Source organism: Atta colombica, unplaced genomic scaffold (genome assembly GCF_001594045.1).
Source record: "Atta colombica isolate Treedump-2 unplaced genomic scaffold, Acol1.0 scaffold126, whole genome shotgun sequence".
Classification (NCBI taxonomy): domain Eukaryota; kingdom Metazoa; phylum Arthropoda; class Insecta; order Hymenoptera; family Formicidae; genus Atta; species Atta colombica.
The window spans coordinates 5877355-5892908 of NW_017259213.1; the positions used below are offsets into that span (position 1 = coordinate 5877355).

At 32.7% G+C, this 15554-nt stretch overlaps 1 protein-coding gene across 1 annotated transcript in view; it reads right to left on the reverse strand.

Annotated features, from left to right (window-relative positions):
* Nucleotides 1-13848, reverse strand: part of LOC108694959 (fatty acyl-CoA reductase 1-like) — a 28548-nt gene extending 14700 nt beyond the window's left edge. Inside the window, exons 1-5 of the mRNA XM_018204652.1 lie at nucleotides 13359-13848; nucleotides 2663-2808; nucleotides 2484-2593; nucleotides 588-780; nucleotides 217-459 (exon numbers count right to left, since the gene is read on the reverse strand). Of these exons, the coding sequence (XP_018060141.1) occupies nucleotides 217-459; nucleotides 588-780; nucleotides 2484-2593; nucleotides 2663-2808; nucleotides 13359-13811 (1145 nt within the window). The 5' untranslated portion in view covers nucleotides 13812-13848. The remainder of the gene's footprint in view (nucleotides 1-216; nucleotides 460-587; nucleotides 781-2483; nucleotides 2594-2662; nucleotides 2809-13358) is intronic.
* Between the last annotated feature and the right edge of the window lie 1706 nt (nucleotides 13849-15554).

The window sequence follows — 15554 nt, forward strand, 5'->3', positions numbered from 1 at the left end:
TATTTACTGACAATAAAAGATATACTTCCCAAATATTTATTAATTGTTTTTCTTGGAAAATATTTTGTTCAAATGTCTATTATTGCCAAAATTAAAATGCATATATATATATATATATCCGGAAATTTCAATCAAAAAATTTTTAATTATAAATTAATTATGATAAGTTTATATAAAAATAAAATAAATTTTTATATATTTAAATAAAAGTCTTACATTAGGCGCGCACCAAATAATTTCAAAATGCCATCTATAAAAATTGCTGGTAAAATGTGTAATAATAACATCAATATGTAATATTTGTAAAAATTTGTTGTTATTATCGTTCCTGGCTTCCAAAGTATGTTATCCAAAGGCATATTCTTTATAATCTTCAGGCCGAAGTTAATTATAGTCTGTATAGGCATTGGCTTCATATTATTTCCGGAACAGTTATAAACTTCAATTGTTTTGTTCTCACTAAAGCATAAAATGTGCTATGAATTTCTATATAAATCGAATGTATATAATATTTCTGCTATCATTTTAGAATATAATACATTAAAAGGACTTAAGTTATTTTATTTTATTCTAAGTGTCACGCTTACGTTTTGATTCCAAATTTCCAAGCTGCAATAATTAGAACTTTAATGACTATATCAACTGGCACTAAATCGAAAATAAGATTAGGGTCACACCACGCTACTCGCAATATGCCTTTGCCACCACCACTTAACATGCCAACAGGCCCATTGAAATTGTCAATCCAACCTTCTACAGGATCAGTCAATGTTGATACGACTGTACAAAAATAATTTGATATTTCTTTAATATCTATTCTCTATATCAATTTCCTGTATGTAATTTTATGTTAGTTTGTTTTTTAATTATATCTTAGTTTGTATATTTAACATAATGTTTAATATAAGATATATTGATAAATTACTTTTTATTTTGCATTATCTAACATATTATACACATTAAATAAAAACTAAATATTTTGTTATTATAGAATATACTTATTATATAGAGTATAATTGTATCTATTATTTCTCGTGAGCAGATAAAGCATAAAACAAAACAAAAAAATCTTTTACCATAAAAATGCATTCATACGATTTAATAACAAATAAATAGCAATGAAGAAAAGGCAACCCAGCACGTAACATTACATTGCTCCGTACAATACTTGTACGGAGAGACATTGGGGAAGAGTTTTTACAATTATGAATACGTAACGCTGGATTTGTTCTTGTCCCTGAATCGTGTGGATACATGCTCATTTGTAAATCTTTGTTAATTAATTTCTTATTAATTATTGAGAAACTCAATGATATTGACTATAAAAATTATTGAAAAGATTGTAACAACTAATTCCATTCCTTTTTACACACTTACACATAACATTAATCTAGAACAGAAAGTGTCAAATATTCTTTTTATATTCTTTTTTAACAAAACAATATCTATTTACATTTTTTTACAAATATAAAACTAATTCTAACAAAAACATTAAATCAGGAAATTTGATTAATATAAAAATAAATTTATATATTAGGTGTACAAACTTTGTTTCCACCGTTTTCCTACAGGTGGCTTTAGCGATAAGTAGTGGTCGAAATAAATAGATCATAGACGTTATACAATAAACTTGGGCATCTATCAACATAATCCCATAGAAACATTAGTCGATTTGTGTGACTGCATCATAAAGTTATTTTCGATTGAAAATGTCAGTTTACGAGCCAAATTCTCATTTGCGTCATTTGCGGGAGGTTTTAATTTTTTCAATATGAAGAAATCCGCGGCTGAGACTCATCGAATGCTCTCAAATACTTATGGTGAGGCCGCTATTAGTGAAAGAACGTGTCGAGTGGTTTCAACGCTTCAAGAACGGTGATTTTGACGTCCAAGGTCATGCTCTGTATTTGGTGGGACTAGCTCGGCGTAGTGTATTATGAACTTTTAAAACCGACTGAAACAATCACAGGCGATCGGTATCGAACGCAATTGATGCCGATTTGAGCCGAGCATTGAAAGACAAACAGCCGCAATACGAGAGACACGATAGAGTGATTTTGCAGCATGATGCTCGACTCCATGTTGTGAAAGTGGTCAAGACATACTTGGAAACGTTGAAATGGGAAGTCCTACCCCACCCGCCGTATTCTCCAGACGTTGCTCCCTCTGACTATCACTTGTTTCGATCAATGGCAAACAGCCTGGCTGACTAGCACTTCCGGTCTTATGAAGAAGTAAAAAATTGGATCGATTCGTGAATAGCCTCAAAAGATGACCAGTTTTTTCGACGCGGGATTCACTACCCGAAAGATGGGAGAAAATAGTGGCCAGCGATAGACAATACTTTGAATCATAAATGTATAACCATTTTTTATAATAAAGCCTCGAATTTCGGAAAAAAAAACGGCGGAAGCAAAGTTGTACACCTAATATAAATGCAAGTAATGATTAAAAGAATAGATGTATTAACATTACGTACGCACCAATCGAAGGCCTAACGAGTACACAAGGCAACGCTCTGGAATAATCGTCTATCACTTCCTCAGCCAATTTTTTAGTAAAAGTGTAAGTGTTTGGCATCGTTCCTAGAAATCTGTAAATAAACGTGAATGTTTATTTTAAAAGTAACAATATTACTCATATCGCCCTCTGTAAAGCTTACTTTGCTGTTAATATTTCAAGACTATATTCATCGATGGATTCGGCAATCTCTATCATTTTTTTCCAGTTAAATATTGAAGGATATAAAATCTCGTCCACTACAAATTTATCGGTTTGCGAGTACGTTGTACTAACATGCAAAAGAACCTTAAAATTATACATTAAATATTAAGATATTATTAATATCGAGAATTTATTTTGTAATAGACACATTCTTAATTAATAAACTTCGCATTTGGCAGTTTTCATATAATATAGTCCATTTTACACTGTTAAACATAAAATTAAAATAAATTTTTTTTTATTATAAAGAAAGTTTTTATGAGTTGTTAATTGAGTTGACAATAAGCGAATTTTATTTTGTATATATTTTATACATTTACCTTATTATTATAGAATAGAACGTTTAGACGATTTGATTAGACGCTAGGATTGTTATGTATATAATATATATTATGTATTAGTATGTAGTATGTATTAAGATCGATTATTCGATGTATAATGATGAGTGATTTGTCGCGATATTGTTATTGGAACGAGGATAGTCGCTTGTGAGACATGATACAATATACTTCTCAGCTCTCTACATTAGATTTCCATTATATATCCTCTCTTCCTACAATTTTGGGGATTCATTCTCAAGGGAGAAGTCTGAGAAGTACAATAGAAAAGAAGAGCAGATTTAGAAAAAAAAGACGGTTATAAGTGTATTTGAAAACGACGAATAATTTTGAGATAAAAACAAAATGGCAAGAGGACGGCTGCAGAGACGATTCGAAGACGGACGATTTCGTTCGACTTATGAGCGATGATCAAGAGCTAGTGATAAAAGACGTCTATTCATGTACGCTCGAATTAAAAGAGAAATTGAAGAAACGAGGGCAAAATATAATAGGAACGAAGGCCAAGCATAGATCGACTGATGTTGGTCCGGCGGATGCGTGGGAGGACAAGGTGGCACGTTTGGGATGGATATCATTGGCGTTGGTACGAGTGAGACACATGTTGATGTCATCGAGAACTGCATACCAAGAGAAGCGGCGGATCGGAAACAGACTTTGATCCTGCGGGAAGCGAGGCTGCAACATCGAGAAAAAGAGTTGGCTTTGCGCAAACTTAAATCGGCGCGACAGAAGATTGACCAATTGTGCTTTGCGTTGGAAACAGGAACAGTAGCCGTGCGACCGGCGGAGGTGGGACGTCCAGAAGAGCAGAGACAGATGAGGAATGCATCATTGCCATAAATACTATTGCAGAATTACTGAGCTACTTCGATAGTAGCGGCGATAAGTTTAAAACCTGGGAAAAACAGGTAAGATTATTAAAGACGACTTATCATTTAAACGATGATATGGCACGATTCTGGTGGGATCACGGTTGAGGGGGCGAGCAGCTGAATGATTATATTCGAGCGCTGAATATTTCGAGATGTCAGTTTGTTACTGATTGAGTGAGTCTGAAGAATATATTTGCTCAACAAGTATAATAAATAGGGTTACTGCGAGAAAGCGCTTTGAGGAGCGCATTTGATGTAAAGAAGAAATTTTCAGCGACTATTTACACGACAAAATGATTTTGGCAAATCACGTTCCAGTCGGAAATTCAGAATTAATAGATTATATCATTGAAAGAATGTCAGATCTGTTACTGCGAGATTAGGCCAGAATCTAGCATTTCGAATCTACAACGGCGCTGTTAAGAGCATTCGAGAGAATCGATCTTTGCTTGAGGGAGTCATTATATACTCTCTCAAGCAAAGGTCGAATATTCCAGAAGAAACAGCATCGCGATGGCAGTTTAGAGAAATAGAAGAGAAGGAAAGGATTACAATTGCGGTGAGCAAGGTCATGTGTCCGCCAAATGTCCTACGAAAAAAAAGAGCACTAAATGTTTTCGTTTGGTTATATAGCAGCTAAATATAAGAATAGTACCTATATAAAAACAAATAAAGAAATTAACGAATGGCGTGATTTTCACGTCGGTAACGGACAGATGAACTGGACAAAATGTTTTAAGGAAGTCACATTTACTGAATATAAATTAACGTCGGATATAAATTAATCGATACAGAAAGCGATCTGTGTTTCGCGCGAGTATTTAAATTAAGATTGGCGCTCCTGCATTGCGGAATGAGATAATCGAGTTTCGCGGATTCAGATAATAATTAAACGTTAGGTAAGTTTATTAGAATTCTTGTTGTAGACAACGAATATATTGCCTTACAGTACAGTGTGGTTTTGGATAGCCTCATATCTATGTATGATTTACTTATTGAATCTGACTTTATAAATATCGTTGAATTCAATGTCAAGGAAGGAACGGCAATATTCACAAAGCCAACAAGTTGTTGCGAAGCAAGGCAGGAGTGACCTGAAATATTTGTGGTTGATATTATAGGGTGTATAAGCTTAAATCCATTGTTTTTTAGTCAGAAAAACACATTTTTTTTTTCCTAGGAAGTAAAAACAAATTTATTCAAAATACTTGCCCTCACTAACTGCATTTTTCCCATCTTTCGGGCAATTTGTGTATACCACGCCAAAAAAATTCCTCATCTTTCGAGGCAAACCATTCAAGTCATTTTCGGACGTCTTCGTAAGAATCGAAGTGCCGCTCAGCGAGCGCGTGGCCCATCGACGAAAACAGGTAATAGTCAGAAGGTGCCAAATCTGGTGAGTAAGCGGGATGGAGTAGCACTTCCCAGTTGAGTGTCTCCAAGTAGTTTTGGACCATTGTTGACGTGTGCGATAGTGCGTTGTCATAAAGGAAAATCAGCTTGTCATGTCTTTTCCGATAATTCTGCGACCTTTTTTCACGCCGAGCACGGTGCAATTTGATCAGTTGTTGATGGTAGCGGTGAGCATTAACAGTTTTATCAGGTTTTAACAGCTCGTAGTAGATGACACTCTCTTGATCCCACCAAACACACAGCATCGTCTTCCATCCGAAGCGATTTGAGGAAGATGTTGATGGTTGGGCGGGATCAACCCAAGATTTCTTGCGTTTAGGATTCTGAAAATAGATCCACTTTTCATCGCCTGTCACAATCCGATGCAGGAACGACTTTCTTTTTTGTCTGGCAAGCAGAATTTGGCATGTGTTTTGGCGTCGCTCCATCTGCCTATCGTTCAGTTCATGCGGCATCCATTTTCCATCTTTCGAACCTTCTCCATGGCACATAGCCGCATGGAAATGGCTGCTTGAGAAACACCCAATTGCTCGGCAAGCATTTTTTGCGATTGAGTATCGTCCTCATTCAAAAGAGCCTGCAATTGACAATCCTCAACCTTCCTGGGTCGATTTTCACACTTTTTGTCACTCAGGTCAAAATTGTCGTCATTGAACCGGCGAAACCAAGCTCTGCACGTTGTTTCCAATAAAGCATTATCGCCATAGGCCTCCACAAACATTCGATGCGATTCGGCAGCCGATTTCTTCAAATTGAAACAGCAAAGCTTCCCGCATATGCTTTTTTTAGCAAAAAACTAAACATGATCACGAAAGAAAAATGTATGTTGTATGAAATTGCTGATGATGTGCACTAGTTAATGTTGACAGATATTAAATACATAAAAAAAAGTGTGTTGTGTGTCCAGGATAGCTTTGTACGCTCACTAATACCACCTATGAGCAAACAGCGGATTTAAGCTTATACATTGCTTATATAATGTAAATATGTGTATACTATATATATCACATATTAACAATGAGGAACATAGGCGTAATATACAAACAATGATAGACGAGTATAATCTAAGAGAAGTTAGTGTTACAATGACGATAGTCATGAAGGACGATGAATCTGGCAATGGCTTAAGCGTTTAACATCCGCGGAAAAAGAAATTGTCGATAAACAAATACGCGACGAGATAATTTAATCGTTTTTATCTGAATATTATTTTGGTTAAAAAAAAATGGTGCGAGTAGATTATGCATCAACTATAGGAATTTAAATAAAAAAATTATTAGAGATAGATATCCACTATCTCTAATGGAGGATCAACTGGATGAATTGCAAAGGGCTTTTTAGTACATTGGATTTAAAAAATGGATTTAAAAAATGAATGCGTTAAGTAAAAAAAGCCATAAAGCTTTTTGTTGTACCAAATGGGCATTACGAATTCCTCAAAGTGTCTTTCAGTTTTTGCAATTTTCCATCAGTTTTCCAATGTTTTATAAACATTTTATAAACATATAAATGTTATATAAACACTATATTTAGAGATTTAATTGTAAATAAAACTATTCTGATTTATATGGATGATATTACAGTACCATCAGTTAATTATAGAAAAGAATTAAAAAATTTGAAATTCGTATTAAATGTTGCTGGTCAATATGATTTACAAATTAATTGAAAAAAATGTCTTTTCTTTGAATTCAGATCGAATATCTCGACACATAATAAAAAATCAATTTATCAAATCATCTGTAAATAAGATTAAAGCGGTAATAAAATTTCCAAAATCAAACAATGTTAGGCAGATTCAAAATTTTTTTGAGTCTAACCGGATATTTTAGAAAATTCATAGTGAATTACGCTAGGATAACTAGATCTCTGACTAATCTGTTGCGAACGAATGTAATTTTTAATTTTGATAAGGAAGAACAACGAATATTTAATGAATTAAAAGCGACATTAATGAATGTATCGGTATTATATAATGTGAATGTCGAGACAGAATTGCACATGGACGCTTGTATGTATGCTTTTGAGGCAATTTTATTTCAGCGCAATGGGGAAGATCGCTCATAGCTCCGATATACTATACAAGTGGGAAAACAATTTCCACAGAAAAGCGTTATACCAGTTACGAACTCGAAGTACTTGCAATAGTTAAAGCACTGAAGAAATTTAGAATGCATTTATTGGGCATATTATTTCGAATTGTTACCGATTGCGATGCATTTATAAAGACAATGAATAAGAAAGATCTGTGTGTTCGCGTTGCTCAAATAGGCGCTCTTTTTACAAGAATTCGATTACCGATTGAGCACCGATTGAGCAAAGCTATGCGCCATGTAAATGCTTTAAATCGGAATCTTCTGTCTACATATTATATAATAAATAAGGAAAATGCATGTCTTGTAGAAAGATTAAAATGGGCACAGCAGGAAGATGCCGAATTGCATATATTGAGGCCGCAAAAAATGGAACAGCCAATAGTAGCTTTATAATTAGGAAGGATCTTTTTATTTAAGATTTGTGATAGAAACGAAGAACGTTTAGTAGTCCCGAAGCAAATGTAAACACAAATTGTCAAGTAGGCGCATTTCACATGAAAATGGACATTTTGCTATTGATAAAAAAAACAGAAGCTTTGTTATGAAGTAAATATTACTTTCAGAATATACGTGTGAAAATCAAAAAGATTCGGAATTGTATTGCGTGCATTTTGGCTGAGAAGAAACAAGATAAAAGCGATGTGCTGCTTCACCTATTGACAAAAAATTGACAAAAAATTCATCATTGACAACTTATCATATTGATCACATGGGACCTTTACCTACAATCAAGAAGAGTTACAAATATATTTTTATGGTCATTCTCTAAATTTGTCTAGCTATACGCCAATAAATGCTACTTAAGTAACCGACCGATTAAAAAAACAAGCTGTTATTTTCGAAAATCCCGCAAAAATAATTTCGAATCGAAGAATAGTATTCACTTCACATGCGTTTCAAAATTATTGTCGGAAGGAGGGAGTATGGCTTTATTACTGCAGGCTTACCTAGAAGCAATGGATAAGTGGAGCGGATGAATCGTACATTCCGCTATTGAAACTAGCTGCGCCGAGAAAAACTGATACAAGCATTTAAAGATAGCAATACAGCATTTGAATACGACTTGTTGCAGAAGTATCGGCATGTCTCTTTTCTAGTTGATGATGGAACTCATGTGAGGCTTAAAAATCTTCCTGAAGTTAGAAAAATTGTGGAGAAAAAAATTGCGATTATACAGCGAGGACGACAGGTGGCAAAAGAAAATATATTGAAAGTGCAGCAAGCTAACAAGAAGAGATTTGATGCCTAGAAAAAAGAAGCTAGGCAATACTATCGAAATCAATTGGTGTCCATCAAAAGGACTCAAAGGAAACCAGGACTTAAACTTGCTATAAAAAATTTTTGGGATCACATCAGATCAAGATTTATAGATTACCTAGATTTTAAGAAGAGATCGTTATGAAGTGTGTAAAATAAGTGAGCATGGAGGATCTCGGGTCGCTATTGTGTCGAGAAAATTTTTGAAGTCGTGAATGCAGACGGATAGTTGCGACAGCGGTAGAAAAAGAAAATGAAGACGAAGACGTTCGAGAACAAATATCCGAGCACTCTTACTTATGAAATGAGAAATAAAAATCTTTTTATTTCTCTACCCACACCCAGGCACACATGTTGACGCTTTGCATATTTTGCAGTCATTTTATAATCTTTCAAAGTAATCTTTCAAATATATAATAATCAAATATATAATATATATATATAATCCCACACATGATAATATTGTTGACATATGCGTCTCACTAAAAGAATACTAAACGTAAGTACGCATGAGCACCTGAAAGCTTCTTATTCGCTATTATATTGACCAAATTAAAATGGCACTGATCGATTGATGTCACGATTTTTTATACTTCACGATTTTTTATGCGTAGATATCCATTATATATAGTTCAGTGATAGAAGGTGAAGACGAGTGTAGTATCGTGGGAAAATTAGAACAGAGAGAGGAGAAACATATGGACAATGCGGATGCAGATAAAGAAAGAATATATAGAATAGAGAAACAACATATAAAGGATATAGAATAACAAAAGAAAAGAAGAGTAGAGATAAAAGGAGAAAAAATGACAGAAGAGTATAGAGAGAGGGAGGAAGAAGAGGAAAAAGGAATAGAGAGAAGAGAAAATACTGGGAACATAGATGAATTGTTTAAAAGGAAAAAAGAAAAGATGGAGATAAAGAAAGAGGAAAAAATGATTTTTGAAGCGTGAAAAAAATTACAGAGATCACTAAAATAAGAAAGAAGGAAGGAGAAGAGGAAAGGAGATAAGAAAAGAAAAAAAATAAGTGAAGAGTTGAAGGAGATTAAAATAATAATGAAGGAACAAGGGATGAAGATTAGAAATGAAATAGAGGAATTAAAGAAATATTTGAAACAGGGAGAAGATACATATAGAAATGAAAAAGAAAGAAAAGAGAATCGTGAATTTGGGGAAGATAAAAAAATATCAAGGCAAGATAAGGACATAAGAATAGAAGAAGAAAAGGACGAGATAATGGGGGAAAGAATAAGGAATTTAGAAAGAAAATTAGAAAAAAAAAGAAAAAATAGAAGAAAAAATAATAATAAGGGGATTAAAAGAGAGAAAATGAAATAAAGAAAGAAATAAAGAGATTTAGGGAATTAAATAAAGGAATTAGGAGTAGAGAGAGAGATAGAGGAATTTAAAGGTATAAGAGGAGAAGAAAAAGAAAATAAAATAGTAGTTAGATTGAAAAATATAGAACAAAAAAGGGAGACAATGATAAAAAAAAGGAATTTAAAAAAAAAGAAATTAAAATTGAAGACAATCTGTGAATGAAAGGAGGATGAAATGGAATTTAAAAGAGATAGCAAGACAGAAAAAGGAAAAGAAAAAGAGAATATGGGTAGGAAAGATTCAAATAGAGGGAAAATAGTGAGGATGGGGAAGAAAAATAGGAACTAAGGCAGAGGGGAGGAAATATGGAAGAAGATAGAGGGAAGATTAGGAAGAAAAGAAGATTAAAGAGGAGAGGAAGATTATCTTTATTTAATGGGGATAATATTAAGAGAAATGAAATAGGAGAGTTCACGTATACAGAAACAGAAAATCAGTGATAGATTAAATATTAGGAGAGCAGAAAGGGAAAGGTAAGGAAAAATTTAGTAAAAATGGAAATAGAAGACAGGATAGAATCGAATCATCAACCGGTGGTGGTGTGGTTAAGAGAGAAGGAAGAGGAAAGAAAAGAGTGGCAAACAGGAGGGAGAATTGGGATGAAGAGAGAAGAAGGAAATTTAAAGAAAGAATAGAAAGGCTGAAAGATAAGAAAGAATTAATTGAAGAGGAGATAGAAAATGGCAGAGAAAGTAAAAGAAGCTTTAAAGATAGGAAAAAAAAATTGAAAAAAAGAAGGCAGCATGGAAAAAGGATGATGGGACAAAGAGGATGAGAAAAGAAAGAGAAATGAGAGGAAAGTTGAGAAAATGAAGAAAAGGAAGAGGGGAAAGGGAAAGAAGTGTAAAAGGAAATAAGGAATATAAAGAAAACGTGCGAAAGAAAAAAGAAAAAGGAAAGGAAGAGAATAATGATAGAGATAGGAAAAAAAACGGAGAGAAAGGTACAAGAAATAATAAAAAGGAAAAGAAAGAAAAGGAAAAGGACAAATGAGATAAAAATAAAAGAGTGGAAAGAGTATTTTATGAAGTTACTGAATAATGTAGAAGAAAGAATATTGAGAAGGAGGAAAAGAAGAAAGAGGGAACAAGAGGAATCGGATTTAAAGATAGAAGAGAATAAAATGTTAAGGAATTTGAAGATAAATAAAGCAATAGGAATAAATGGAATATTAAATGAAAAAATATAGTGGAGAAGAAATGGAAAAATGAGTTTGGGAGATGTGTAATGGAATACGGAAAGGGGAAACAACGGGAAAAAGGTATAATAATTCCGCTAGTTAAAAAGAGAGAGGAAAAGAAAGTAGGAGACTATAGAGACTATAGAGAATAACATTAATGCTACCGCTATTCAAGGTATACGTATCAGTACTAGCAAAAAGATTGAGGGAGGAAATTAAGAATAAAGATCTAATACCAGGAAATCAGACGGGTTATAGAAAAGGAATAGGGACAATAGACAAATTTATGTTAAATTATTTAATAAATAGACAAATAAAACAAGCAAAAGGGTTGATATTATTATTTGTTGATTTAAAAGCGGCGTTTGATTGATAAATGGGCAGAAATATCGTAATAAAAGCGAAAGGGGTGTAAGAGAGGGGCTAGTGATTAGAATAGAGGAGGTGTTAAGGGAAACAAAGAACAGGGCGAGATAGAAAAATAGTGTAGTGGGGAATTTTGGTTGGCAAGGAGAGTGAGACAAGGTTGTCTGATCAAGCCCGACTCTGTTCAACATATGTTGATAGCAGATGTGGAGGATTATATTATATAAGAAAGGAAAAATGGAGAACAATAGAGGAGAAAATATACACATTATGTACGCAGATAACATGATAGCGGAAGATGAAGAAGAAAAGAAGGCAGAGTTGAGCAGACTGGAAAGATATGGAAAGAGATTAGAACTGAATGTAGAAAAAACGAAAATAATGAAAAGAAGATGAGAAAGAAGAAGATAAATTGATGGTGCAAAGGAAGGAAAATGGAGAAAGTAAAAGAAGTTAAATGTTTGGGATCTTAAAACAAAATGGAGGACAAGATAAAAGAAAGTAGAAGAAAGGCGGTGATAGAAATGAGAGAGGAATGAGGAATCGGAAAGAGAATTTGAGAAAAGGACTGGGAAAGGAGAATATGGTTATACGACACGCTAATTTGGATAATAATAGGATAGGGAGCAGAAATATGGAAGGAAAGGAAGGAAATTGAGAAGATACATGAAAGATTTCTGAGGTGGTTAAGAGTTGGAAAACGTCGGGATATATATGGTGAGGGAGGAAGTGGAAAGATGGATGATAAAAGGGAAAGGAAAAAGTAGGACAAGGGAAAAAAGTATGGAATTATGAAAAGAGATTACAAGAAAAAAACAGAGATATGTTATGAAAAATGTCTCTGAAGGAGATGAAGGAAAGATGGAAAAGAAGAAAGACAATAGATAGAAGAGAATAAGAAAGAAAAGAATTTTTCAGAGAAAAAGAAGTAAAAAAAGAGGAGAGATAGAGTATAAAATATTAGAAGAAAGGAATAGGCAATTACAAAAGGTAGACGGAATTAAGAGAATAGGAAAATCAAAGTTCAATAAGGTGGTATAAAACAATAACGAAAGAGGAAATACCAAAGTACCTGAAAAAAGAATAGGCGGAGAAAAATGGAAAAGAATATTAAGGTTCAGAATAGGTAATGAGATGAGGGAAGAAATATATTGAGAGAGAGAGGAGAAAAAAGAATGCAGGATATGCGGATTAAAGGAAGAAACACGTATAGAAAAGTTGAGTAAGATGGAGGTAATGAGAAAAATTGGCAAGAGGTGATGAATAGGATATTAGAAAAGGAGGGAAAAGGGAAAGAATAAGAGAAATGAAGAAGGAAAAGAAAAGAGGAAAAGAAGGAGTGAGAAGAGAGGGAGAAGGAGAAAGGAAGAAAGAGGGGAGTAATGAGATAAGTAAAAGAGAGAACAAGTGTGAAGAATGTATGAAAAAGATGAAAAAGGGTAATAAATGAGAGAAACGGAAGTCCTTTGCGTAAGTTGTAAGGTAACGGTTGTTAAGTTAATTTTAAGTTAATATTAAGTTAATCTAAGAAAAGTAGGAAAATAGAAATAAGAAGGCAGAGGCGATGGCAATTGCAAGCGAGGTGATGTGCGGTGCAAGCGTTATAATATGGTATAAGTTGAAATTGTATGCGAAGGAATCGGATGTTCTTTGTAACTCCATAGGGGATCAAATAAAGGTATCTATCTATAATAAACTTGATTTTAAATAAAATAATAAGTACTTACTTTCAATTTTTTCATTTTTTCGGCTAAGATGCAAATATCACGTGTTGCTCTAATATTAGTGAAGACCGCTTCTTTGAGTGCTTCATTAAATCTGACGTTAGCGGCAATGTGAAAAATTATGGATACTCTGTCAATTAAGATTTCACGATCTACGGCTAACAATCCTAAATTTTTAGCAGTTACATCTCCTGTTATAGGGATGATTTTATCAAAAATGGATGGTTTGTTTCGTAGTGTATCGAATAACTTGTTACTTAATATTTTTTTAAGCCTATCATCAATGTTCAATCCCTTTTTTGGTCTGATCAATATAAATATTTCTGTTATTTCGGGACAAGATCGCAGGAGTTTTTCAATAAGCACTTTTCCCAAAAAACCCGTGCCACCGGTTACAAAAATACTGTGGCCGGCATAAAAGGCCGGAATATTCATATTTGCTTCGTTATTTTTCATGTTAAACAAAACAGAAGTATAATCAGTAAAGTATATAAAAAATAATAAATAAACAAAAAAAAAAGAGAATATGTAATTTAAATGTAGATAAATTCAATAAAAATTCACTTTGTAATACGGTATGAAATCACAACACTTTGTCTTCAAGACACGGCAAATATTAATATAAATTCAATAAAAATTCACTTTGTAATACGGTATGAAATCACAACACTTTGTCTTCAAGACACGGCAAATATATAAATGAGTCTAATAAGAAATTGAATACAGGAAATGATACAGATATATCTAATGATATTCTTGAAAGTTCAAGGAGTTAAGTTCTCCATATTTATTTATGTATTGATCTACATATGTTGATTACATATATTGATGATTTTTTTTAATAAATGATTTATTTACAATCGTTTATTAAAAAAACCACAAAGTTTACAATATATATAGATCAATACACACACACACACACACACACACACACACACACACACACACACACACACACACACACACACACAGACACACACACATATATAATAGCAATACGTTCGATACTCTGTGCATACTTTGCATAAAGTTTTTTCTTTAAAGTCATGAGAAACATATGCTTAAAAAAATTTGTTTTGCATAAATATATATAAATTATACATTTAAACATACATAAACATATATAATTATGTATAAAGTGTATATACATTCTTCTTTCTTTTGTAAAATATAAATCGTTTAATATAAGAAAATAATAATGAGAAAAAAATAATTAAGAGAATAATTTTTATGTTGTCTCTTTTAGAAAAAATCATGTTTGGAAAAATATAAAAAAGTTACTTATACATAATTATAAATAAAGTATTATGTAATTATGTATGAGCAATTCTTCTATATTTTTCTAAACTTGTTTATCAATTTTATCAAACTTATCTACCTACAATATCGATTATTGTGTAGATGTCCGTGTAAATAGAGATAATATACTTTTGACAATGTTTGTTTATATATTTCGCGGAATTTCTGTAAGAAAAAAACATAGGTAACATAAGATATCTAAAAGACGTCTTTTAGATATCTTATGCAACTTGCATGCGTGTTATAGGAAATCTTTAGATATCACCTTAAGTCACGCGCTTTTAAATATCCAAAATATTTATAGATCGAGCCCCTTTTATCTTTAGATATCACCTTTTTAGTTTAAAGAAAAAAATAAAATTTGCAAAATCGAAGGAATAGGGAGAGTGATTCAAACAATAAATGCAATGCTAACTCAAGAACTGCCGTATAATAACCGTAGTATAGGATAGGCACGTTATCGTGAAACAAATATTTTTTGAAAACAAAAATTTGTAACCTTCTAAAAGTAGATTTGAGCAGTCAAATAGAATTACAATCAAGAATTGGACGTTTAAGTTTGCCCTTGAGGAACGAATTCTTTATGCATGATGAATTCATTTCATAAGAAAACGAATAAGAATCCGAATTTAAATTGCTAAGTAAATTGAGTAATGGACTTAGAAAATAATTGAACGGAAATGATGATGAATAAATTAAGTTATTTATTCAAAATAATGGTAGCATTGATTTTTTTGCAATTCACGTACGGGACTACATGTATATCTAATTAATAACGCAAGACAATCAATATTTTTTATATAAAAAGAATATATGCAAACATATATACGGAATACAAAATTGCACACGTATCAGGATACATCAATATGCCTAATATATACGTATATATATATATATATA